The sequence below is a fragment of the Lentinus tigrinus genome (assembly GCF_003813185.1).
Source record: "Lentinus tigrinus ALCF2SS1-7 unplaced genomic scaffold L226scaffold_48, whole genome shotgun sequence".
Classification (NCBI taxonomy): domain Eukaryota; kingdom Fungi; phylum Basidiomycota; class Agaricomycetes; order Polyporales; family Polyporaceae; genus Lentinus; species Lentinus tigrinus.
This window is the reverse complement of record NW_027137957.1, coordinates 119,548-142,912: the sequence shown is the minus strand read 5'-3', so window position 1 is coordinate 142,912 and position 23,365 is coordinate 119,548. Positions and strand designations below refer to the sequence as shown.

The following is a 23,365-nucleotide window of genomic DNA, read 5'->3' as shown; positions in this document are numbered from 1 at the left end:
TGACCGGTCTTGCCACTTCTCGGTCCCGTTTTCCGTGCGATGCCGCTCACCCGCAAACCGTCCTCTCTCACTCCCACATTTCAACTCGACCCATCCCCATCGACCTCCGCACAAACTCGACACACGCCCTCACTCTCTGGTCAGGCTAGCTTCCACAGCATGGAAAGTACCGTCGACTCTGGCTACGCCTCGAGCTCGGGCTGGCTCTCCCCACACCCCGACTACGTCCTCTCGCGCACGTATGAGAACTGGAAGATCGCAGACGCCGCGGCGCAGAGGCTTGTCGCTGACCTTCGCGCGTTGGAGGATTGCAAGGCGCAGCTGCGGGCTGCGAAGAAGCGGCGGAATCAGGAACAGAAGAGGTGCGTACTCATGACCACTGTGTACAGGCCTGCCTCGGGCATGCTCATCGACGGCGTGCACAGCCCAAAGCCCAATCGCAAGCCGTCCCTGCTCCAGCTTCCGTTTGGCAAGCGCGGGTCTCTCAAGGCGTCCGATGTGTCCCCATCTCCATCTCCCCCTGAAGCCGGTCCGTCTACGGACATGCTGCCGAGCGTAGAGGTCGCAGAGGCGCAGCTCGAGCAGCTCAACAACCGGGTGCGTATTCTTCAAGTTCGCGTTCCTTGACGGCGTCTATCCACTCCGACTTACACGGAACCGAAGATTACTGCGACTCAGCCCGCGGCAGAACGACTGGATACATACTTCGAGGAGTTGAGGCGAGTCTTGGACGATGGACGGCCGGTGTCGTGGCGCAGCTCCGCGTATGTGTCTCAGCTGCGCGGTTCCAGTGTCACCTGTCCTGACTCACGACGCCGCCGCAGGTCAGATGGCTATGGCCATTCGTACACAGACGAGTATACGAAGGCGCGGAGGACGGTCGGAGCCCGGGACCAGGCTTACCAGGATGTGCGTCTCATTTTGGGCTGTCACGATCCGCTCCGCTGACTCGTGTGCGCTGTACAGAGCAAGGCGACCACAAAGGCACTGCAGCATGCGTGCAATGCGATACAGTCTTCGCACCATCACTACCTGAAGGCGATGGAGCTGCTCGATGCAGTGTGTAGCCCGAAGAAGAGCCGCTGGGAGGCCGCCATGGGCGATGAACAGAGTCGGCAGGAGACATACCGCGGTGAGCATTTGCCCCATCTCTGTGCGGTGTCCAGTGTTCGCATCCGCGGCAGCTTGCTGACTGCCCGCACAGAGGCCGCGGAATGGGCCAAGAAGGCGCAGATCTGCTTCAACGAATGTGTCAAGTCGCTCCAGCCGCACTGGGAGCTCCTCAAACGCGACGAGCTGCAGGACTACGAAGACCTGGAGAACACCGGGCTCCTGCAGGCCGTCCAGCTCTACAAGCTCATGTACGGCGGGAAGGTTCTCGCCATGGGCATCACACGTGCGTCTCCGCTCTCGCTCCGAGGCCCGAGGCCGGAAGCTGACGTCGGCACTGGGGTGACAGAGCAGGTGCAGATCATGGTGCAGAAGCAGGACGCGGTGTTCGCGCGGCTGACGAACTTTGCAGTGTGGGTGCAGGACTGCACCAAGTTCTGTGAGACGGTCGAGCTCGACGCGCGCGAGAGCCGGGACGGTGCCCGGCGCCACCTCGTCGCGCTCTGGGTCAAGGCGGACGAGGAGAGCGAGCGGTATAGTCTCGCGGCCCCGAGCGAGCACAGTCATGTGTTTGTGGCGACGGCGAGGTGATTGTATGTCTCGATCTCGGTGCTCGTTTTCTGCTTTTTTGTTGTTGTTGTTTGGATGTCGCTCCACGCTCATTTATTATCTCTAAGGGTTATCTTTCTCTATCTCATGCTAGCCTTACTTCGTGCTCTGTCTATGTAGCATTTCGCCGTGCCGTTTTGTGCTTGTTTACTGATATCTCCGTAGTACACAGTTAGAAGAAGACGTAATATAGTGTATGAGTATGGTGCAAATAACCTCCTACGTCGTATACTTCTAGACGGCGATCGGCCTTGAGAAAGGTTCAGGTTGCCAAGTACGATCGGTAGTAGAGCTGCATTGTATTGTTCACAGCGATAGCCGGGTCTGGAACTATAATCTCGTGGATCTGCCGACGGTCGTGCATATGGCCTGGAACGTGACAGAGACAAGGAGCACTCTGTTTGTATGGCATCTCACCTCTCTAGTCTCACCTCGAGTCTACATCATCATTTACTCATTTACTCATTTATTCATTTATGGAATCGTCATCTGTCTGCTTGAGTTGTAACGTAGGTCTGCCCGGAGGGCCTTGTTATAGTACCAGACTACCAGTAGTACTGGAGTACTTGAGTCACGGGCTTTGGTTCTTGTCTGACGGTCATCGACCTGACCTATAGCTACAGGACACACCAGGGCGCCAAACAACATGCACTCGATACCTTGACTTTGCACCCCGTCGGTCGTTCCTTGAGCTCGCCGACCCTGAACGTCGTCTTTTGCCCGCCGGCGTCGTAACTCATGTCATCTTCACAACCACCTCCTATCATCGCATCGTTCACCAAGCCAGTGCCTGAGGCAAGTCCTTATGGCTGGATTTGGATCTACCATCCTCTGCGCAACCTCATCTTCCTCTCGATCCCTGTTCGCAAATGTCCCCTCCCAGGTGGCAATCAGAGTGGCCAGCCTTGCATGCCATCCACCGCTGTCCTGGACGCCTGTCAGGTCGTGACTGGAAAGAAAGGAAAGCTCGCAGGCGACCAACATGGCCAGGAGGTCGTCCAGGCGGACCTTGTTATGGCAGGTGGCTATTACTACGTCGTCGATGAGGACTGGGAGGTCGACTATGGCATCTTCTACACCTTCGACGCATGGATTCCCCCTCAACGCGAGGAGGTCCCCGATCACTGGTTCACTGGCGTCTATCCGCGATCCGGACCACCTCCTCAGACTACAAACCGCTGGGATGGTGTATCAGGAAGAAGTGTCAACACGCTTCGCGAGAAGGCCAGTGGTCTAGACGGAGCGTGCAAGCTGTCGAGGACCCAACCGAAGCTGCTCATATCGTACCAGAAGCCTACGGGTATTGGGTGAGTCTCTTCTTTGCACGAGGTGACACAGATTCTCACAGACTGTTCCAGTACGACGTACGCCGGATCTGCACACAACTCTGCGACACTATGCCAATCCCGCGGAACCTCGCAGATGCTGACACAATCCACGACATACGCAATTACATCACTCTGCGATCAGATCTCCACGACCGGTGGGACCCCCACGCCTTCGTCTTCATCCCCGTTGATGGGTATATCATCGCGTACTACATCTCACGCACCCTCGAAAGGCAGGCTACCGACTTCCACTGTGCTCGACACGCCCGAGCGGACGGACGGATACCTGCTGTACCTCCGCTTCGCACTGGCTATATTCGAACGCGTTGGGAACCACAAGTCATTTGAGCCTCATCCGAATTCTTCGCCTCTCGTGACTCCCCATTCGTTACCGTTCAAAGCATCCCCAACGGTCTCCCGAGCTACTTCCCTTCAAGCGACCCCTGAGGGAAACGAGATGTCTGCTGGAACTGGTCTTCCCCGCGCTCAGGCCGTTCTTTCTGACGCAGTAGGATATGATCTTAATGAGGGCATGGATAGCGTTACGGCTGCGAAGCACATCATTGACTGGTACAGCGGTGAGTCTTCTGAGGCAACCTGCATCCTTTCTCCTCTGACCTCAGGCGATGTAGACGTCGAGCGAGAGGACCTTCCGGCCGATCTAGCCTGGGCTTGGCGGGATCTCATTGATGACAAGGATGACGATAACGAGAATACGGAACGGTTAAAGCGTGAGTGGCTGGAACGGCAACGGCGGCAATTGCGTGAGGATAGACCAGACTGGGATTCGCATGAAGTCGTGCAAGATAACGTGGTCGGCAGTCAGGATTCAGGCTGAAGACACTCGCAGTAGTTTTCTTGGCACGCAAATGAGGTTACGGCAATCATTGGATGCACGCGCGGTCTCCCCAAGACTGACAACCCTGCTTGCGATTACCATCCAGACGCTTTCGTATATGCAGCTGTCGCCCTGACATCGAAGACGAACCCTACGGAGAAAAACAATTCATGGGTACTACTATAATGAACGTGCACATTCTATGGTGCGGCGCTCCGTAACTCGATCCGCTACTGGCCATACGAACACACAAGCAAGCCAGCACGTCCTTATGATGGCGGAGAGGTGCCTTGGCGGGGTCTCGTGGCGGGCACTCGCACAAGACCAGTTACTGAGTATACTTGTATCTAGCTAGCTACTAGCACCGACAAACCATCACAACAGACATTCATTGGTCGCGGGGGTACACAGACTCGGGAGTCTTGCTCTTCGAGTTGGCCAGCTCGAGTTCGATCGCGTTCTCGCGCTGACTCAGGCTCCGCGAGCTCGGGCACGCATCGCTCGGGTCCAGGTCGGGACCCTCGACGTCGTGCTGCACCGTTTTCTCGACTGTCACTTGGAGCTGCGCCAATCCACCGAGTCAATACCTCGACATTAGGAGTAAGGAGAGGGAGAGGGATGGGTGTACGCACCCGAGTCTCGCCATGGCTGCGGTGCGACCACGCGTTGGCGTTACTCCGGCGGAAACTGCTCGGGAAAAGGACGGGCAGGGGGTGGTCCCCGCTCGACCCTTGCGACTTGTTCAGCAGGGACTTGCGCGAGTTCAGTCTGCGGGTCTCAGGGTGGCCCGGGATCAGTCGCTATCCGATACGATGAGTCTAAGGTGACGGGCTCACGTTGCGAGGAACGAGTTCGCGTAGACTGCAAAGAGGAGAAGGCGTCAGGTGTGTCCGTTAGAAGAAGCAGGGTCAGGCGTGGACGTACGCTTGCTGATGGCGAAGTGGAGTCCCAGGAAGATGAGGTTCGTCGGCATGGTCAGCCACTGTCCGAGTCCAAGGCCAACGTCGCATCAGCACCGGTCCCCATCTACTAGAGGATATGCACTCACGCAAATGAGCGACACGACCGTCGTGATGCTGGTTCACGCCGAAGCACAACAAGTCAGTACACCCAACCGACCTCACGCCCGCACGTCGCGCACACACCAAGTAAGCATCCCATTCTCGATCGTGTACAGCGTAATCGTGTCGATGATGCGGTCCATGCCAGATGCAACCAATCTGGGCGAGCGTTCAGATGCGTCCGGCACTTCAGCGACGAGGGGTACCTTCCGAGTCCGGACCGGCCGCGGCGGAGGTAGTAGCAGAGCCCGATCGTGATGAGGATGTCGAGGGAGGCGGCGGTGGAGAGGCCGATCGTGAAGACAAACTGTGGGCGGGTGCAGGTCGGTTAGGTTGGATGATGCAAGGGAGCGGGTGACTTACGTCGTAGCCATGTACGAACCCGGCGTAGCTCTTGAGCGAGATCCTGTTGACGGTCGGGATTCAGCATCCAGGAATCAGCGGCCTGTCGCTATGGCGGCTCAACTTACATCTCTGACGTAGAGACTATCCAATTATCGGAATCGAGGCGTGAGCTCCATGGAAGAGTTAAGGATATACCTAAGAGGCTTACTTGCGGCAGAGACTGTCAAGGATGTTAGTGAATGATACTCGGCACATCAACCACAATAGAGAGCGTACTCAAGCGAGTTAGAGCCAGGAGGACCTGTGGTACCAGTAAGCAGTCACTCCACAGAGGTATGAGAGGAAAGGCGCACCAACGGGGCCGTAATGTACCAATTTCCGCGGCTTACTGGACGATGGGATGGTTAAGATACTTGTTTGCGTCGATTTGGACCCGACTCACGGCTAAATATCCGATGAATAAAGAAGCTGAGGAGATAGGAGGTATGTGGAGCGTAAGCTGCTCCGTAGTTTGGTTCCAGAGCAGACGCACCAGTGCACAAAGAACGTGATCGTTGCCTAGGGCAAGGGGGTTGAGGCCAAATTTGCTGTAGCCAACCAACTGACGCACCGTGAGAGCAACCGACACCTGAGAAAGCGATGTGAGCACACTGACAGACGAACGTGGGACTCGTGTACGTACCGCGATTGACCTGAAGCGACGTCGCAGCCAGGAGGCTGTCAGGTTCAGGGATAAGTGTAGGTTGTGTCGCGAGCAACGCACCATGTGATGTCGTCAATCATATCCCAGTCTCCGAAATGGACGATGAGATACTGCCAGTTCGCGGTGATTGTCATCGCCGAATGCAGCGCATCGATAAGCCTAGCGGTTCGTGAGAGGAGAAGCATGGGAACTAGTTGAGACTGAGCGACCCACCAGACGGCGACGACCTGATTGCGAAGTAGTATGAGATGAGACATTGCAGTCATGTAAGCCAGGACTCACCATTGCCTTGATTCTGAGGACGTCTCTGGGGTACAGTTGGAAGTACAAGAATACTTGCATCGATACTGCCCCAGAGAGACTGGCCACGAGACGGGATGAAGTGTGAGGTTGAGCAAAGCAGATACATACCACACCCCATACGTAGAACTCACAACAACGCGATCAAGCTGCCTATGAGGACGGCGCCCATAGAGTGTGCAAGCTGGGTCTGGCGGTCCACCTCGAGCTCCTGGATGCCGGCTAGGGCCTTCATGGCGAAGGGAGCGACTGCACCGAGGACAACGGTGCTAGGCATTCATGCAACACGAGGGCTGGGTGGGTGCGCCCGCCCATGGCGTGCCGTTTTGTTTTGTACTTAGCAGAGCGCACAGGATCGTTGCAAGAGAGCAAAAGGCGAAGAACGCCGGCGGCGCTCATAGTAAGCGAACGCGGCTCACTCCGCTTTCAGCCACATCATTCGACATCGCGTGTTCGACGCCCTCTCTCTCCTCAGCCACAATCAGGCGTCGCGGCCCGCTCCTTGAGAGGTTGCGATTGCCGTCGGGTAAGTAAGTACTCAGCTTCTGGCGCAAGTGGCGTCGCCCATCGTCCCACTATTCCAGGCTATGCCCTTACCCCCGGGGCCCGGAGCCCCAAGACCCACCACTGCACCGATACCACCGGAATATGCATGCGGCGGCGGCGAGCAGGTGTGTAGTAGCAACGACGTCTCCGAATTGTCATACCAAGATGCTCCTCGGACCTCGGACGTCTACTCGCAACCGTTTGGTGCGCTTATGTTTGACAAAATTGACTCTAAGTACTGCTGACAGTCTCTCCAGCGTGAAGCTTCATTCGACATGTCCACGCCCTCAGATGTCCTCGGCCACCACTCGCGCATGAGGTGCAGACGCCACCATCATCGGTTTTCCTCCAGGGCGCAAGTCCTGTCAAATGACGTCGAAACCGTCCCTCAGTAGGTTTAAGTTGCAGCCGATACAGCTTGGTAACCCACGTAAGACATCTTTTCGAGACAGCTTGCCATGGTAATTCACATAAAGACTTTGTAGGACAGACAGTAAGTATATATCACCGGCCGTAAGCCCGTAGTTCGCATCCTCGCATGCCCGTACCGTGGCGCCCACAGCCACCCACACTAAGCCAGGGTCTCTCCCCGTGCCAAGTACGACTTGTAGACAATCGTCGGGAGCTGCCAGTGCCACACCATTTTCCCTCTCAGCCGCCCTCATTTTCGCGAGTGATATTAGGGTCGATGAGCGGTGGCTCAACATCAATATTGTCGTTCCGACTCGTCCCTGGTCGCCTCAAGCCGTTCCCTCGCCCGTGCATATCTGGCAATGCATATTGGAGTCCAAGCAAGCACTCCTACCATCTTCATCTTTGACTTCGTTCATTGAACCTGCGTGCGCATTGTCACGAGGTCTTACAAGGAAAATCGTACCAGACGTCGAAGTCCAAGTCGTACGCCCTAATTTCGACCGGGTAACACTCACGAAGCTATCACGGTTGCTTGTTTCAAGGTTCTGTCGCGCTCTTGCCAAGGCCGCCGGAGCCGCACTACAAATTCCCAGATCTCCCCGACCCTCCCGACCACCCCGTACCTGACTAGTACTGCCTCCAGGAAGCAAGTCCATCTAGTTTCCTCATCTCTCGCGAGCAGGAGTCGAGACTCGATAGTTCTGTAGCCTCTCAGTGCCGCCCTACACGACACGACCTCAACAAACACTGCCAGAAAAACCTCACTTCCTCCCCGCAACCAGCGCAATCTCTACAACTGTGCAGCTAGAACGTCCCTCTGGCCGGACTCGCAGTCTGAAGCACCGGATGGCAGCTCTTCTACCGGCAATTGCCATGAAATTCGAACCAGTTCAACGTCGCCCGCGCCGTCTCCTCCTTCGCCCACCCTATAAATTCAACTTAGAAGTCCCCGCGCCCCCTCGCAAAACCCAGATGAACAGGACTCACGCTCCGTCCGCAGCTCCGGGTCCGCCCTCGTCGCGTACCCGTGCCGCGCCCCGCTAAAGATCTGAACTGTGTGTGTCGCGTGCTGCTCCACGAGGATGTCCTCTGCGCGTCGGCGCGCGGCATGCGGGAACGTGAAGTCGTCCTCTGTGGGTATCCGGGCGTCGGCCCTTTCGTTAGCGAGTGGGCGGCCCACAGTTATATGCTGCGGGCGGTCCTGCCGTAGGAGGAACAAAGGGGACGGGATAACGTACCTGGAGAAGAGAGAAGCAGCGGCTCTGCGAACGCGACCGAGTTCTAGTGTCAGCGCCGGGGGAGAAGTTGCGCTTCAAAAACTGCACTAGAACTCACGCTTGAGGTTGCGGAAGTGGTTCTCGTCGAGGAACGCGGGGTGCGCGAATGCACCTGTCCGAGTATCAGGTGAGGTCCGCATACACATGCACGGCTTGTCTGTGGCCGATGCCGCACTTACCGGCCGTTACCCAGTCGGTGGCTAACAAGTCCATCACGAAGGGTGCACCGAAGCAGTAACCTGGCAATGATCATACGTGATGCGTCCTCGTCAGACTCGACATCCCTGCCAGCGGCGCGCTTTGGTGATATGGAAGATGCAACGCACCTACCACGAAGAACTGCGTCTCGGGCCCGCCTGTATAGCGTTCACCTATCGGTCTCCCAGGGATGAGGAGGTATGTTGCACGCACCGTATCTATCCCTGACAGCCTCGATCCAAGGAGATGTGATCTTCGCAGCGCTCGCGCGGTACGGCTGAACCCACTCGTCGACGTTCCACCCGGGCTTGCCCTCGTGTATCGCGCGCGAGTCGCCCTCGAAGTAGTCGACCCCAAGCACGAGATACCCTGTGGGGGGCCCACCGCCATCAGCCCTACTCGCCCCCAACGCTAGAAGAACGATGGCACCCACCGTTATCCGCCCAATAGTCCATCGCGAGCTTCGAGTTGATGTACAGCGCACCGAACACGTCCGCGAAGAACAAGATCACCTTGAGCTTCCGCAACTGCGTATCTTCAAGGTTCGGGTGCGGGCGCGCGACATACGTCTGCAGGTTGGCGATGACCTCAATGGTGCCGCGAGCGACGCCGGAGTGTTGCACGGTGCGCGAGCAGCAGTCGCCGCAGGGGCCTGCGAGGATTGTGGACATGGTGAATGTGTGGGGATGCTCGAGTGCGGGGAGCCGTGCGGGTCAGTCTATGAATGTCTCAAACGAGGTTCGAATGATGCGAGGTGAACTCAAAGTAACGCACTTCGCAGCTTCTGAATAGTCTGCGTGCGAGTCGGATATCGGGACGGTCGTTTCGTCGGAGGAATGCTGGGCTTCGTCCAGAGTGTGCGAATGTTACTCGGATATACTTCGATACCCTCGGGTGCCACCTTGTATAGTGTAATTAGGCATATACACGCGCGACATGCGACATGCTCAGGCAGAATACAGAGCGTGGTGGTCGAACCAGTTCAGCGCGCTCAGCGCTGCATGTTCCTTCGCCCATCCTGACAAGACAAGCACGTTGGAAATCTATGACAGTACGCAGCAACGGGATTATACGCACTTTGGTTTGGGATGTTGGGATCCCCGCGCGTAGCGAAGCCGTGAGAGATGCCTCCGTAGAGAATCAAGGAGTACTCCTTCTCGTCTTGGATGAGGATGTCGACCGCGCGCCGCCTGTTCTCGGTGCTGAAGCTGAAGTCTTCCTCTGCGTGTTCGGAAATGAGCTCAGCTTCCAGTACGCCGCTGACGTGCTTTGGCTCACCTGAACAGAGAAGAAGGAGCGGACCTGCAATGCCATGGTGAGTGGGCGCCATGATGGGAGCATCGGACTAAAGATACGTACGCTTGAGGCTCTTGAAGTGCGTGTCGTCGAGGAAGGAGGGGTGAGCGAAAGCTCCTACAAAAATTCTCACTGGGTCAGCAAACTATGAGGCCGAATGCGACTTTGCCAGGGACGGACCTGCAGTCACCCAGTCCTCCGCGAGCAATTCCATAACGTAAGGCGCACCGAAACAGTTCCCTGGATGTCATTAGCTTACAGTGTACGCCATGGACTCTCCCAGAACACATGCCGATACAGAAGAACTTTGCTCCTTCTGCGGCGACGCAAGTCAGGAGGTATGTATGACGAGGATGAGATGGACGGACCATATGCCTTGCGCACTTCTGCGATCCAAGGCTTGACGAGCTTCGGGGCCTTCTCCTTGTAAGGTTCCATCCAGGCACGCCAATCAAAGCCCTCATTCCCGAGGTGCTGCAGGATGGACTCGCCCTCAAAGTAGTCGATCCCGAGGACAGTGTATCCTAGATCAATCAGCGCAAGCCGCCGGCGAGCGACCACCACTTACCATTCGACGCCCAGTAGTCCATGCACAGCTGTGCATTGATATACATCGGACCGAAGAGGTCGGAGAAGTAAAGTATGACCTTGGACGCGTCACCCGAAGGCGGGCGAGTAGCGTACGTCTTCACCCCTGCGTACTCCTCGATCGTTCCGCGGGCTTCGCCGGTGTGGTGAACGGTGCGCAAACAGCATTCAGTAGGTGGGCCCGCGAGGACGGAAGACATGGCAACAAATGGTTGTGGTGGTAGTCAGTGACTGAGTGGCCAGAGATCCCAAATCGGCGAGAGTGTAGGTCGCTGTCTCTCTTAAGTACGTCCCTTGTCTTGTCTCGCGTGTTTGCAAATCGCGGTGCGCTGAAGTCATGTCTCACTGAACAAGGACTTCCTGGAATTACGCTGTAAGCGTACAGTCCTCTATCTCCATCGAGCGATCCAAACTGCCCTTACCGCTCTGCTCTGTCGGACAAGGGTGGGTACCTGTCCACCCACTCAGCAGCCCTGACCCACAGTGAAGTCCGAGAGTACACCGAAGTGTAGCCCTTCAGTCGGCGGGTCTCTCTAATCATAGATCATGACCGCTGGACAAACTCTCCGGGAATGAGACCAAATACCGGCAAGAAGTTGGAGGGTGTCGCTGTGAGTCGGACGAGACTAATAATCTTGAATGTAGTGCCATGAAAGTCAGTAATGCTCGAATAGGAACTCCGAATATCCAGAGACGTCTTTGGTTTGAACTCCGATCAGATACTCCGCAGTACTCCGAATTCAACCTCGAATGGAACAGCTGGCCAGAACAAGTCACCAAATCCTATTGCTTTGCGATGTACGTGCGCAAATCTGTATGCATCTCATGGTAGCATTGACTGACATAGGTGGGGAACGCTGTGCCAGTGATAGTTCAACATGACCTCCATCGATACTACCACTGGTTTGGCATCACCGCGCATATTCCCACTCGGTCAAGACATACTTTACACCGTCCTTGAGAACCTGGACCTCTACCCTTCGCGAGATTACGCTCATGCTGCACTCGTTGCCGTGATTGGACGGCGCCAGCTCAGGCGGGTCTTTACAGCGATATCACTTTATACGTGCACGCCGACTTTAATCGCGAGCCCGTCACAATCTCGAGGGAGCGCAAAAATTTGTTGGCTCGAACTATGCGCACGTCCCCACATCTCCGAGTCCTCCTCCGTTCGCTCTCCATCACGGAAGGACGCCATATCAATGACTCATGCCTGGACTGGCTCCGCCTCATTCCTCCTCACACACTCCGTCGGCTCGAATACAAATGCAGTTCGCCCGAATCGTTCTTCCTGGCAAGCTTGATGGACGCACCTGCGGTGAAAACCGTGATCTCTCTTATTGTTTGGAAAATCTCTTCAATGGACATGCTCAAGGCGGTTCTCGTGCCAGGGCTGGAAAGTCTCTCCTTGACGGTGGACAGGGCCCTTGATGGCGAGTTCGAGTTGGGCGAACTCCCTCCGAAGTTGACAAAGCTCGCTATCTTGTGCCCTTGGCACTACTTTTGCCCCGCGCCGTACAAGGTATTCATTGCGCTCTCCCCACAACTCGACACTCTCACTACCGACGGGCCGTGGCGTGAGCAGGGGGACTTCCGCCCGTGGATGGAATCGACGCTGATTCGCCACAGTAGGGGCCTCAAGCACCTAAAATTGTGCGCAGCTACGGGTCTAGGATCATTCGCCCTTTCCTCGATGAACTCGTGCTGCACTGTACGAGGCTCGAGCACCTTGCGGTCGTCGCTGGGACTTACACGGAACGCCTATTCCAACGCCTCCCCTCATCTGTCAAGGTATTGGAGTTCGTAGGGAATCAAGAGCCCATCCCGTTCGAGGATGCTCTTATAGATGCCATCGCTCGTGCCGGGCGGAAAACCATCGCTCTCTCTCGAATCGTGGTTTTGAGTTACGAGTATGAACTTATCGGGAAGCGGGAGTACGCCCGCCTTGCAGAGGCATGCGTCATGAATGATGTGCAATTCGAGTATGTGGAGGAGATGAGTGGTTAGACAGCTAGGACACACGTCTTCGTCAATGTAATTGACCCAAAATGCGAAGGATAGCATCTAATAGCATCGAATTTTGGCCTGCGAAACGTCCACAGTCGCTCAACGGACTTCACTCGGATGTGACATAGCCCACCGGGACACTTCTGCTCTACTGTGCGAACCTGCTATATGGTGCGATAAATAATACTTGTCAGTACTAGTATACGCAGCAGCGGCATTCCGTACCTTAGTCAGCCGCAGGGTTCTCTTGCAATAAGTTGCTTGTAGGTTCATAGATACTGCAGAAGAGTGGATAGACCATCGCAAGTGGTATTCACAGCTACTTGAGCCGAGCAATGATCAAATCATCACTGCAGTGGCTTGTGACCCCCAAACTTCAGACCGACGTATGTCCGCCCTACACGGTTGGATGAGTACCGAATCTGACACGACGAGATAAGTGGAAAGTGGAAGCCAACCTCCGGACAACAAGACTTGCAGCAATAGTACTTCGGGTCAGCTGCTGCATTATTCACTGCGAAAGTTAAATCAGGTGGGAGTTTGCCAGGAATGCATGGACGGAACGGGACATACGGTCCTGAACACCCCTTTTGTCCCACACCTTGTGACAAAACACCACTCCAGACGCGCTGCAGACCTCCCGAAGCTCGGCACGACCTTCATTCGGGCCGTTGCACTCGACCATACTCCAAAAGACGATCTTCGCCATCGCCATCGGCCGCTTCAAGTTCTTGTCTCGGAGTCGGATAATGGCCTCCTGGAGCGGGCGCTCGAACGCAAACGAGGCACCGCTTTGGAGCACGAACTCGAGGACCTTCAGGGTAGGGGGAAGATGCTGGAAGAACTTCTCCGTGTAGCTCCCGGGTGGGGTCACGAGACGCTCCATCCTGGTTTTCTGCGACACGAGGTCGTCGAGGAACGGGTACGGGCATCGGAATAGTCGTCGGATGAATGGGTTAATCCACAGCGAGGCCCAGTCAATACATAGGACGAGCTCCTTCACGTCGCGGCAATAGCGCGCGATCTCCTTGCCGGCAGGCTCAGCGAGGGACGCGTTTTTAAACCATTCGCCGGTAGTCGTGAAAGATTGAAGTCCTGGAGCAAGGGCGGCGAGGTACTGGCCGTGTCCCGGGTAGTCATGCATGTTCAGCGTCAACTTCTGGACGGGCGGAAGGGAGTCGAAGATCATCTCCTTGAACTTGCCGTCTGTGCGAACCTGCGGAGTATTCACATGGACATGGAGATCCTTTGCGCCCTTGAGAGACGTCACGGACGAGAATGGGATGACCTCGTATTCTGAATGGAGATGGACGTGACGGGCGGTACGAACGGCGGGGGCCGATAGCAAGGATAGTGGGAACCGTACATGACGCGTAAACCAGAAGCATTGGAACGCGCGGAGACCATCCTCGGGAAGGAGATAGAGCCAGTCGACGTTCTTCTTCCTGAACCTTTTCATATCGATAGTCACCTGCAGGACGATGGATCGAACAAGGGGTCGGAGGTGCGGACACGTCCGTATCGTCCGCACGAAGAGGGTCGCTATCGGCGCGCACTCGTGGGGACAGGTGGCATTGTCTGGCACGTCGTTCAGATGGATCATGACGGTGCTGGCGTATAACGCAAGTTGTGCGGGACGTGCCCAGCCGTGGCAAACGAGTGCGGCATGAGCTAGGTCTGTCCAACCGGTCCGAATGGCATCCGTGTAGTCGTCGAGGTCGCTGTGGGGAGCTAGATAGTCGAAGACTTCTCGCAGTATGTCGTCGTTCAGGGTGGCCTTCTGCATCGCGACTTGATGAGAACATGAGCTTCATGGGGCAAAAGTTTGACCAAGTGTGGTTAATACTCACCGATTATCGTCGTACGGACCAAGAGCCAACAGACCAACAACAGAGTGGGTCCGTGCTCTGATGTGCCACGTAGTCTCAACAAGGGACGAGCCCGGCGTCCACTTCCGCAGTTGATGGGCTCAGAGTCACAAACAGCTGATATTGATCTTATCGTGCGGCTCCGTACGAGATCGGGTCTGCTGCCACCTCCGGTATGGGCGATATTACGGCCAGCCGATGGTAGGAACACAGCGACTATAGAATGGGAGGCGCCCATGCCTGACGTTGGCGGCAGTGTTCCAGGCCCCCCAAAAAAGGCCATGGAACATGAAACCTAGAAACAACACCCCGGATCTCAGAACGACGGCACGTTCGATACAAATACAATACTATGTACACCTGCGACTAGCATGTCCTTTCCAAGTCCCAACCCGAGTCCATTAAACTGATGGAGAATATGCGGATGGTGGCGGCGATGGCTCCGGCTGCTGCGCTGCCGCCAGCGCTGCCTTGAGTTGCGCATTGCTCTCGCGGTGTTTGATATCCAAAAATCGAGTCAATGTCTGCCAGTGCGGCCCCACACGGTGACATAAGGCGACATGAGCGCGACAGGACTGGAGGTGGAGAGACAGCAGGTGGACGTACCCGTATCCTCGGCGCACCCGCACTGATCGCGCTGTCCCGCTTCAAGCTGCTAGAGTCCTGTCGTGCGGCGTGAACACCAGGTGAGACATTCTCGACATATACGGACGTGCGGCCACACGCGGTGACGCCGAGCACATGATGTGTACGCACCAGAACTTCTCCTTGGTCTCTCCGCGTCTGGCTCTGCGCGTCGTGCAGAGATGATATAATAGGGAGGATGTGCTGATCCGGCTGGCGCGTGCGCCGCCTGAGTGATTTTCGTGCGTTCAATCTGTCAAAGTAGACATCCCATCAGTCGAAGGTTCCCTCTGCCCGCCAAGCGGCGGCGATCAAAGCGCACGTACGTGGCTAATGTAGATGTTGCGTATACTGTGTAGCATGTTATCAGCATTTGTTGATTTGCGGAGAGAGGAGTAGACGTACATTTAGATATCGAGAAGTGTAGCGCGAGGAAGATGAGGTTCCGGGGCATTGTGAGCCACTGTGCACGTATCAGGATTAGTTCATGCCAATTAAGCGTGGCGCCTTGGCACTCACACATATGAGCGAGACAGCTGTAGTGATACTGGAGTTCACTCAGCCGGTTACTCACGGAGCAGAGTCGGACAACCGGGGAGAGACTCTTACGTACCTCGTAACTAGGCCTGTTTCGACGGTGTATAAGGTGACGACGTCAATTAAGTGGTCCGTTCTACACGCGCACGACGACTTCGTCAGAACACACTGCGAGCATGATGATAGAGTGGATACGTACATTGTAGAGAACCCCGTGCGGCTGCGTTGGAGCAGGGAGATCAATGTTATCGTGATGAGGACGTCCACGGTCGTAGACAGTGAGAGTCCAGTCGTGAAAACCCACTGCGAGGATGGTCAGCGGACAAGCATCAGCAGAAGTGCAAATGCTCACGCACTCCAACACGGTCAACGAACGCTTCGTAACTGCGCAGAGAGATCCTACAGCGGCTATCAGCGATGGTCTCGGTCGGCAGCAAGGGGTTCCTTACATCTCAGACGTTGACACTGAGCGGCCGCAGTGAGGTCAGTGGTTCTATATCAAACCAGATATCTGAGATTCTCACCGAGCGCTGCGACTGTTGGATATCCCGGTGAGCGGAATCTTGGACGGGAAGTTTGGATAACTCACCGAGCCGACCGAATGCTAAGAGAAGCTTGGGTTGCGTGTCAATGGCCGTCCAGTCGTCGTAATGATCTGGTACTTACTATTGGCAGAGTCAACCACCACGAAGACCCGCTCACTGTATCAGGTGATCAGGAACCGGAGAAACGACGGGATGTCGTGTCATGTCACGTACGGAGGTAGATACGGTGGGCAAAGAAACTGCAAGCCATCAGACAGAGATACACTATAGCAGACGGCGTACGTACCAATGCGAAATCAGCGTAACGATAGCCTGTGAGGATAAGTGAGTCGATCTGAACGAGAGAATGTGCAAATGTCTAAGAATTTGTGCCGAACTCCCCTGAGTCCGTCTGGAGTAATCTCAATTGAGGGCAAACGCCACGCATATATGCGGCCTCTGAACGACAGGTGTCGCCTACACATACGTATCCGTGCATGTGCAGAGCCGGCAGTCCCGCAGAAGGTCGGGACGAGTGCGGGTGTCATGTTACGGACCGGACATGAGAAGTCCGCACAGGGTATAAAGCGCTCATGGCGGCTTTGAACTGAACAGTACTGTTGCACCCCCCTTTGCCTGGCGAGCTTTCCAGAACATGTGGCTCGTATGGTGAAAGTACTCACAGTGAGAGCTACGGTAAGCTGTTCCGACAAGAATGGTTAGCGGATGCGATGGACTAGGCACTCGGAGTACGTACAGCGATAGTCCTGCGGAGTTGAAGAGGAATATTGAAGGAGAGAGGTATCGGGGTGAATATATGCACTCACCATGGAATGTAATCGTAGATAGCGTCGTTTCCCCAGTTTTGGATGAGGTAGATCCAGGCAGATGCGAACGCCATGGAGAGATGTACCGTATCCAGGAGCCTGCTCGACGTGAGTTCGCCGTCCATCTAGCCAAATAGTCCGGCATGTGACACACCATAGAATAGACACCTTCGCAAGTACACGTTGAGCAAAGCTTGAGAGCGAAACGATGGGGGAAGAAGACTCACAATCCAGATGTTGCGCTTATAGTCATCACCTCCGTAGATCCTGAGGTACACGAAGGCTTGCGTGGTCACCGAACCTGAAAGTCTGCACAAACATCATCGTTGATATATGCGTGTATGCTGATGGCTGAGGTTGACTAACACGGCGGAGACGAGGGCACCGACGAGGATGGCACCGATGGTGTCGCTCGCGTTGGCCATAGCATCGCGGCCGCTCCGAAGAGCGAGGAGGAAGGAAAGAGGGGCCAACGGGGGGAGGAGATGGTGGAATAAGAGAAAGGAGAGAGAGGGGCATAGCCCGGTCAGGAGATGTCGAGCGCATGGGCATTAGACAGGCGTATAAGATAGATTGAGCTGTCTGACGTCTGTGAGAATCCTTAAGCGTGCCATACCTCCAGCGGTTTGCCCAAATGTGGACATCATATAGCCTTTTGGGAGCGATTGACGCGCATGTTCTCCGCTCGATCTCATCCGGCCCGCCGCTCCGATCTGCAATTTACCGGACTCTTCAATGAATCCAAGCTTGGCAAGCTAGACTTCGCTGCGGATACAGATATTTGCTCCTCGGACTCCAATGCTTTAATTACCCAGCATTACCGGTAATTACTGCTACTCAGGATCTCTAACGTGAGACTTACCTGAGAGGCTGAGACCGATATATTATGATACATACCAGATATCCCCTCCTCCGATCCCAATGGGACTCATGATACGCATTGCGAGCGCAGTGTTAGTGACTAAGAGCCCCAAGCCGGGCAATCGAAGGTAACGAGCAACAGATACAGGCTGGCTTGAGGAGCGCGTCAGTACCCTAGCTATTGGCTGACAATATCGTAATTAGCGTGGTAGGTAATGCATGCAGAAGAATCTGATTGCTTCTGAGTGGCAGATGTCCAGATATCCAGATGTACGCCGTTCACCGAAGCTCAGAGTCACTGCGGTCGACGCTTGCGCCACCCAGCGCCCTCAGGCGCGTCGAGTCACATCGTGACATAACGCGGCATTGCCGTGTTCGGGATGTCGGAAGTGTCACGCTGACGCGAGCAGGTGGCCCGCGATCCTCAGCATCCGACCACCACCACGATGGCCCCGAATGCTTCCGCGACGCGTCACCGAAACACTCAGCGCGTGGAAGACGAAGGCGACCCCGTTGACGAGAACCCTCGACCGCTGAAGAGACAACGCATACAGTCGACGACCGAGGCCGTCGTCGACGATTACTCCGACCTAGAGCCTCTCACACCTCTCCCGTCTCAGACAAGTAGCGAACCAGTTTCTCGTCCAGAACTATCTAGTACGTCTCCAGATCTGAAGCAGCAACAAGATTGTGGCTTGAGGCCGATACCACCTGCCATCCTACTCGTCAGCCTGCCCTCGTTGCTCGCGCACCCGCCCAACCACAGGTACTACGTCCACTCGCTTGTTTTGTCTCTCACTGCTCTGCGGAAATGCTTGGCCCTGCCTGCACTGTCTCCGGAGATTGAGTGTCGGGCATGGACGGGGTTGGCGGAGATTGGGATGCGGGTGATTAGTGGTGGGATGAGCCAGAGCGAGGAGCATGTCTGGGCGAAGGGGATAGAGTCAGAGGTGCGCATATACCCTGCGAAACGGCCGAATAAAGACGTCTAATTGGGGTTTTCGGTGAGCTCAGGTGGAAAAGGCTTTGAGTCGAGGGGTGAGTGTATTTGGCAGGCCTGTTTGTCTCGACGACGCTCACGTACAGAGTCATAGTCTATCATATCTCAGAAGGTACGAATCCACTAGAGATCCGTATAGCAGGAATAAATCCTGACGCCGCATGAAGCACCCTTCCCTGCGCGCATATAGGCACCAGCTTGCACTGCTTCAAGCGCAACTCTCTCAATGGCAGCAAAAGACCAAGTTCGCCCGCAACCAGATCCGCAACCTCATTGCATCCTTCTTACCCTCAGATCCCCCGCATATAGTCTATTCTGCATACCTCGCCCTTATCTCCCTCTTGACGACGCCGACTACCATTTCCAAATCCCCGTCTACACCTCTCAAGTCCCGTTCGACTACTTCTCATCAGCGTACCATGTCGTCTCCCCTACCCAGCGCACAGGACGTGCACGCTGCTCTTGCGTCAGTCCAGGAGCTCGAGGATCGCTCGACTGCGCAGAAGCATAATCAAGTAGCGCTCCTCGCGCGTGTCCTGCGCACCCGCATCCTGATCGCTGCCAGTATATGGGAGGACGTTGGCGAGGCGATCCAGCGTGCAGAGGCTGCGTTGGGGCTTTCATACGAAGCCGCCTCGACTCCGAAGACGCGGAAGCCATTGCACCCTTCACAAGCGAACGTTGCGACCGACCCCGGTGCAAATGGAAAGGGTACACAGGCTCCGCCAGAGGAACAGACATTCATCATGTTCGAGGATGCGTTCGAGGCTGCGATGGCCGTGCATCTCCTCATGCTATCGGTGGTGTACTACACTCATGCGGGTGAAGCAACCGAGGTCTCGCCAAGGCTCTCGCATCTCCATGCCCTGCTCGATTCCGAGGTGCTTGACAAGTTTCCTGAGGGCAATGTCGAGGTGAATCTGCATTTTCGTGCATGCGTTCGCCAATATCGCTGACTATATGCGCTCGACAAGGTACCATTCGTCCCTGGTCCATCACTTGTTGTGCAGGTTACCCATCCACGGATCTTGTTCTTGCTCGCGTTCCTCATCAGTAGTTCTTCGAAGAGAGATGCAGTTGGCAGGAAACCCAAGCGCAAGGTGTTCGCTACGGAAGGCTTGACGACATGGGACTGCGAGGCTGCGCGTGAGATCTCTTGTGCGTCATTCTATACTTATCTTTAGTATACGATACCTGACCGATCACTGCAGTCTCGATCTGGGCGAGCATGGGAGACGTCCAGGAGGTCGAGGAACGCCTTGCCAGGATTAAGGCCGACCTGCTGTGCGAAGTCATCGCGGTGCGTGCTTTTCCCCTTGCCACACACGCTTGGGTTTCACGTTTAAATGTCGCAGGTCTCTATCATGCGCAGCGAATTTGATGTTGCTGAAGAGGTGGGCCATTGGCATAGTATGCTAAGATACGACAACTAATATCTTCTGAACAGAACCTCGATATACTGATCGCGCATACACGATCCTACGACATCTTTCACCTCTTCTCCGCCCGCATAGCCTTGCACCATGCACACCTCGCGCACGCACTCGCCCGTCCCGCACGCGCTCTCCGCTGCTATCGTGCCGCAGCGCACCACTCCGAGCCAGGCAGCTTCGTCAATGTCGCCGCTCGTGCTGGAGAGATCGCACTCTGCGTTGGAGTGCAGCAGCGCAAGGCGACCATGGGCGACACTTGGCGACAAGGACTCTCAGAGACTGACGAAGAGTGGACGGAGGGCGATGATGCTGAAGGCCTTGAGGCGCGCGGATCGGAAGTCATCAAACTGTGCTGCGGAATGGGCGGAACCTTGGAAGCGATTGGGCAGGTGCTCGAGGCGTGCTTCACCCCCGAGATCCTAAAGGCGAAGTGAGTTTTCATATCTTTGAACCCATACCTACGCATCGACTGATCCTGTTCTAGGCAACACTTGAAGCACGCTCTTGAACTCGCGACGAAGGCGCAAGACAACCATCTGCGTGCGCTCGTCCTCGCGCTCATCACCGCGCACTACCTCCATACCGCTGGTGACCATGCCCGCTCGATGCTTCAGACGTGCGAGCAACTCGCAGCTGGGCTGGGTGCTCCTCCTACCAAGGGCGCAAGTACAAGCGGGGAGAATGGGAAGGTTGCAACACCAATCGTCGTCGGTAATGCGCCGCTGGGCCTGTGGGTCGGAGAACGCTTCCTAGGTGAGTGGGGTAACTCCTCAACCGATTCAACAGCATGCTGATCTCGTTGACATATGTGCAGAACTGTTCAAACGTTTCGGCAAAGACGCAAGGGCGCAGAAGCAGATGACCATAAACGCGCAGCTTGCGAAGGCCGTCAACGACCTCGCCAGACGCGGGCTTCCGCGCGAGTCTACTTCCGCTCCTGCATGATCGTATCTGCCGTCCCTACCTCCATGAGGCTCTTCTTTTTTCGGGTCATGTGGCTTTGCTCTGTTCCTACCTCTCGCTCTCGCACGCGGTTGCTCGCTATCCTTATGCCTCTACATTCGATATACGATATTCCGCCCATGAATCGGACCATACAGCACAGCTCACCCGTTTCACTGATTTTGTATCCATAGCTTTCGTTCTTGCTATCCAATGCTTTCGTACAAGGATACTTATCCAAGCCTCACGTTAGACGAGCGACTACGGTCCGATGTCCCGGCCGCGAGATTCGAGAGCCACATAAGTACAGTAAGTACTGGTCGATCACCACGCGGCTCGCTCGTGATTTTGTTCCACATGCCCTCCTCCCGCATTGCACTGCGTTCGACCTCCGCGCACGAAACGAGGTCTGCAACGAGGGCTGCTAGGCAACACGAGCCAGGGTCGGGCAGCGAAGGTAGAACAATTCATCCCTCCGATCCGCAGGTATAAAGTCGGTCCACCCCAGAAGAGCTCAGCCTCACAACTCAGAACACTTCCAATATACCACAGTAAGTGTGGTCAACATCACTTTTGGCGGAACGTACGCTTATTCAGGGGCATTCAACCACCCTAAAGTCCGCAGGATACTACCTCCACCGTTTTACCGCTGCCTGACGCTATCATGATGGCCCGTCGACACATCAACGAAGATATCGTGTTCGAGCTTGTGCTCTACCTAGAAGCGAAGGAGCAGGCTGCAGCAGCCCGAGTAGCCCACTTGTGGACCCTTCCAGCCCAGAAATCGCTATACCGATCCATCACTTACCACACATCGGACAAGGCACCGCATTCCTCGGGGCAACGGCTCGTGAAGACCTTACGCAGTCATCCTGATCTCCGAGCCCTCGTACGACTGATCACCATCCATTCGACCGATGCTGATCTACCTCAGCTGGACTGGGTGGATTTGTTCACGAATGACACCATCCGCAAATTCACGTACATCTGTCGGCCACGCACCGTGTTTGCCCCTGTGCTCTTACAAAAGGACGCCATCCGCAGAATTCCTCACCTCACCCTTAACGGACCCATGTGGCCTGATTCATTGAAGACGTGCTTCGAGCTCCCGATGGTGGAGACCCTCGAGCTCGAGCTCAACGAGAGGAACTTACAGAGGAATCCTTCCTTCCTTGAAAGAGTGCTGAAGCTCGACGCGTTCAAAGTGCCGAACCTCAAACACCTCTACCTACACGCGCGCTATGTCTCCGACTCCGTCGTCAGCGTCATCGTCGCCGCGTTCGCCGCTCAACTGCACTCTCTGCACGTCCATGCGTCCTTAGGCCAAGAGCTCAATTTCAAGAGGGACCCGAAAGCAGAATGGGCCCAGGAATTCGTCGGGCACGTCCGCAGGGGCAAGAAGCTGACCCGCGTCGTCTTCAGTGGGTTCAACCCGAGTGGCGCACTCCCTCTACTAGAGCCTTTTCGTCAGCCGTGGAATGATGCATGGGTCGCGGCGGCGTTGGAGCAGAAGATATTTGGCCCATTGCGTCGGAAGGAGCACCTCTATCCCTTCCTAGATGCGATCGCGCAGCAGTCTGCGGTCGAGCACCTGTGTTGCATCGATGGGTCGTACACCGAGGAGCTCTTCCACAAGCTGTCGCGCAAAATCAAGGTGCTCGAGTTCTACTTTGACGAGGAGACGTTCGATTGCGAGGGCGCGCTACTGGAGTTGCTGGGCCGTGTGGGACGGGATGGACTGGGCTTGCGGATGGTGCGATTCTTCGCCTGCGAGGAGCGACGGACGCTGCTTGAGGTCATTGATGCGGCGTGCAAGAAGAACGGGATCACCTTCCAGTTCGTTCCTGCCATACCCCCCTTGCATCAACTCCCTTCTCGACCTCCGATCATTCAGGACTAGTGCTGCTTCCCCGGGTACGAAAATTGTGTCCATAATTACGAACGGGCACGGAGCTCAGAGGTGGGCAATGGGTCTGGGTAAGGCTAGGAGGGTCCGACCTAGAGTGGCCTTTGTCTCGCTGGTTGGAAGTGTACACCGCTATATTTGCGTCATGCTGTATCCGTAGATATCTATCCTATAGTTCCCGTGAAAATATCGGCCGTCTAGAGTGTGTAAGAAGGTCACCCGG

At 55.7% G+C, this 23,365-nt stretch overlaps 9 protein-coding genes across 9 annotated transcripts; 5 read left to right on the top strand and 4 right to left on the bottom strand.

Moving 5' to 3' along the window:
- Positions 1–39: 39 nt before the first annotated feature.
- Positions 40–1,701, top strand: L226DRAFT_548192 (uncharacterized protein; the record flags this gene model as incomplete). Its single annotated transcript, XM_067682571.1, has 6 exons — positions 40–362; positions 426–597; positions 664–909; positions 967–1,132; positions 1,205–1,396; positions 1,460–1,701. 6 exons carry the CDS (start codon positions 40–42, stop codon positions 1,699–1,701), a joined length of 1,341 nt encoding a protein of 446 aa, XP_067529945.1.
- A 665-nt stretch (positions 1,702–2,366) lies between these two features.
- L226DRAFT_616903 (uncharacterized protein) lies at positions 2,367–4,241 on the top strand. The gene is made up of 3 exons (XM_067686960.1): positions 2,367–3,026; positions 3,078–3,625; positions 3,680–4,241. The coding sequence occupies exons 1-3, from the start codon at positions 2,458–2,460 to the stop codon at positions 3,883–3,885; spliced, it is 1,323 nt and encodes a 440-aa protein (XP_067529944.1). The 5' UTR covers positions 2,367–2,457; the 3' UTR covers positions 3,886–4,241.
- Positions 4,242–4,273: 32 nt separating this feature from the next.
- On the bottom strand, positions 4,274–6,571 carry L226DRAFT_575681 (uncharacterized protein; the record flags this gene model as incomplete). Its single annotated transcript, XM_067685237.1, has 20 exons — positions 4,274–4,447; positions 4,518–4,653; positions 4,722–4,746; positions 4,810–4,867; positions 4,934–4,961; positions 5,031–5,105; positions 5,168–5,253; positions 5,310–5,352; positions 5,417–5,432; positions 5,500–5,511; positions 5,568–5,592; positions 5,645–5,679; positions 5,734–5,759; positions 5,824–5,849; positions 5,902–5,919; positions 5,974–5,983; positions 6,055–6,153; positions 6,208–6,221; positions 6,277–6,355; positions 6,429–6,571. 20 exons carry the CDS (start codon positions 6,569–6,571, stop codon positions 4,274–4,276), a joined length of 1,128 nt encoding a protein of 375 aa, XP_067529943.1.
- A 1,541-nt stretch (positions 6,572–8,112) lies between these two features.
- On the bottom strand, positions 8,113–9,400 carry L226DRAFT_575680 (alpha/beta-hydrolase; the record flags this gene model as incomplete). Its single annotated transcript, XM_067685236.1, has 8 exons — positions 8,113–8,180; positions 8,242–8,385; positions 8,493–8,516; positions 8,590–8,643; positions 8,711–8,770; positions 8,858–8,887; positions 8,943–9,098; positions 9,163–9,400. The coding sequence occupies 8 exons, from the start codon at positions 9,398–9,400 to the stop codon at positions 8,113–8,115; spliced, it is 774 nt and encodes a 257-aa protein (XP_067529942.1).
- L226DRAFT_555209 (alpha/beta-hydrolase) lies at positions 9,187–11,209 on the bottom strand. Its single transcript, XM_067683046.1, has 10 exons — positions 11,200–11,209; positions 11,036–11,146; positions 10,594–10,973; positions 10,394–10,549; positions 10,318–10,341; positions 10,206–10,265; positions 10,089–10,142; positions 10,008–10,031; positions 9,807–9,950; positions 9,187–9,747 (listed from the first exon to the last, which is right to left on the bottom strand). Exons 3-10 carry the CDS (start codon positions 10,811–10,813, stop codon positions 9,677–9,679), a joined length of 753 nt encoding a protein of 250 aa, XP_067529941.1. The 5' UTR covers positions 10,814–10,973; positions 11,036–11,146; positions 11,200–11,209; the 3' UTR covers positions 9,187–9,676.
- Positions 11,210–11,589: 380 nt separating this feature from the next.
- L226DRAFT_596808 (uncharacterized protein) lies at positions 11,590–12,620 on the top strand (the record flags this gene model as incomplete). The annotated part of the gene is made up of 2 exons (XM_067685648.1): positions 11,590–12,135; positions 12,246–12,620. Coding segments are annotated over 2 exons (921 nt in total), but the record flags the coding sequence as incomplete, so codon positions are not given.
- A 523-nt stretch (positions 12,621–13,143) lies between these two features.
- On the bottom strand, positions 13,144–17,594 carry L226DRAFT_616899 (uncharacterized protein; the record flags this gene model as incomplete). Its single annotated transcript, XM_067686959.1, has 21 exons — positions 17,367–17,594; positions 17,228–17,309; positions 17,155–17,168; positions 17,001–17,099; positions 16,931–16,940; positions 16,857–16,874; positions 16,481–16,506; positions 16,408–16,433; positions 16,316–16,350; positions 16,239–16,263; positions 16,174–16,185; positions 16,099–16,114; positions 16,006–16,048; positions 15,849–15,952; positions 15,726–15,785; positions 15,632–15,659; positions 15,518–15,575; positions 15,439–15,463; positions 15,245–15,365; positions 15,095–15,151; positions 13,144–14,400 (listed from the first exon to the last, which is right to left on the bottom strand). The coding sequence occupies exons 1-21, from the start codon at positions 17,423–17,425 to the stop codon at positions 13,144–13,146; spliced, it is 2,175 nt and encodes a 724-aa protein (XP_067529939.1). The 5' UTR covers positions 17,426–17,594.
- A 686-nt stretch (positions 17,595–18,280) lies between these two features.
- Positions 18,281–21,481, top strand: L226DRAFT_539879 (uncharacterized protein). The gene is made up of 10 exons (XM_067681757.1): positions 18,281–18,811; positions 18,876–18,899; positions 18,956–18,973; positions 19,029–19,775; positions 19,836–20,019; positions 20,073–20,161; positions 20,217–20,255; positions 20,309–20,724; positions 20,779–21,047; positions 21,109–21,481. Exons 1-10 carry the CDS (start codon positions 18,308–18,310, stop codon positions 21,237–21,239), a joined length of 2,421 nt encoding a protein of 806 aa, XP_067529938.1. The 5' UTR covers positions 18,281–18,307; the 3' UTR covers positions 21,240–21,481.
- Positions 21,482–21,595: 114 nt separating this feature from the next.
- L226DRAFT_616897 (uncharacterized protein) lies at positions 21,596–23,340 on the top strand. Its single transcript, XM_067686958.1, has 2 exons — positions 21,596–21,787; positions 21,855–23,340. The coding sequence occupies exon 2, from the start codon at positions 21,901–21,903 to the stop codon at positions 23,134–23,136; it is 1,236 nt and encodes a 411-aa protein (XP_067529937.1). The 5' UTR covers positions 21,596–21,787; positions 21,855–21,900; the 3' UTR covers positions 23,137–23,340.
- Positions 23,341–23,365: the final 25 nt, after the last annotated feature.

Excerpts from the sequence above, each read along its gene's own strand:
- L226DRAFT_555209 (XM_067683046.1), bottom strand. The coding sequence starts at position 10,813 with ATGTCTTCCGTCCTCGCGGGCCCACCTACTGAATGCTGTTTGCGCACC. Across the intron at positions 10,266-10,317 it reads AGCAAAGTTCTTCTGTATCG|GGAACTGTTTCGGTGCGCCT; the intron begins GCATGTGTTCTG and ends AATGACATCCAG. Across the intron at positions 9,748-9,806 it reads TCCCAACATCCCAAACCAAA|GATGGGCGAAGGAACATGCA; the intron begins GTGCGTATAATC and ends TTGTCTTGTCAG.
- L226DRAFT_616903 (XM_067686960.1), top strand. The coding sequence starts at position 2,458 with ATGTCATCTTCACAACCACCTCCTATCATCGCATCGTTCACCAAGCCA. Across the intron at positions 3,027-3,077 it reads CAGAAGCCTACGGGTATTGG|TACGACGTACGCCGGATCTG; the intron begins GTGAGTCTCTTC and ends AGACTGTTCCAG. Across the intron at positions 3,626-3,679 it reads CATCATTGACTGGTACAGCG|ACGTCGAGCGAGAGGACCTT; the intron begins GTGAGTCTTCTG and ends CAGGCGATGTAG.
- L226DRAFT_616897 (XM_067686958.1), top strand. The coding sequence starts at position 21,901 with ATGATGGCCCGTCGACACATCAACGAAGATATCGTGTTCGAGCTTGTG.
- L226DRAFT_539879 (XM_067681757.1), top strand. The coding sequence starts at position 18,308 with ATGGCCCCGAATGCTTCCGCGACGCGTCACCGAAACACTCAGCGCGTG. Across the intron at positions 20,256-20,308 it reads AATTTGATGTTGCTGAAGAG|AACCTCGATATACTGATCGC; the intron begins GTGGGCCATTGG and ends TCTTCTGAACAG. Across the intron at positions 21,048-21,108 it reads GGTCGGAGAACGCTTCCTAG|AACTGTTCAAACGTTTCGGC; the intron begins GTGAGTGGGGTA and ends ACATATGTGCAG.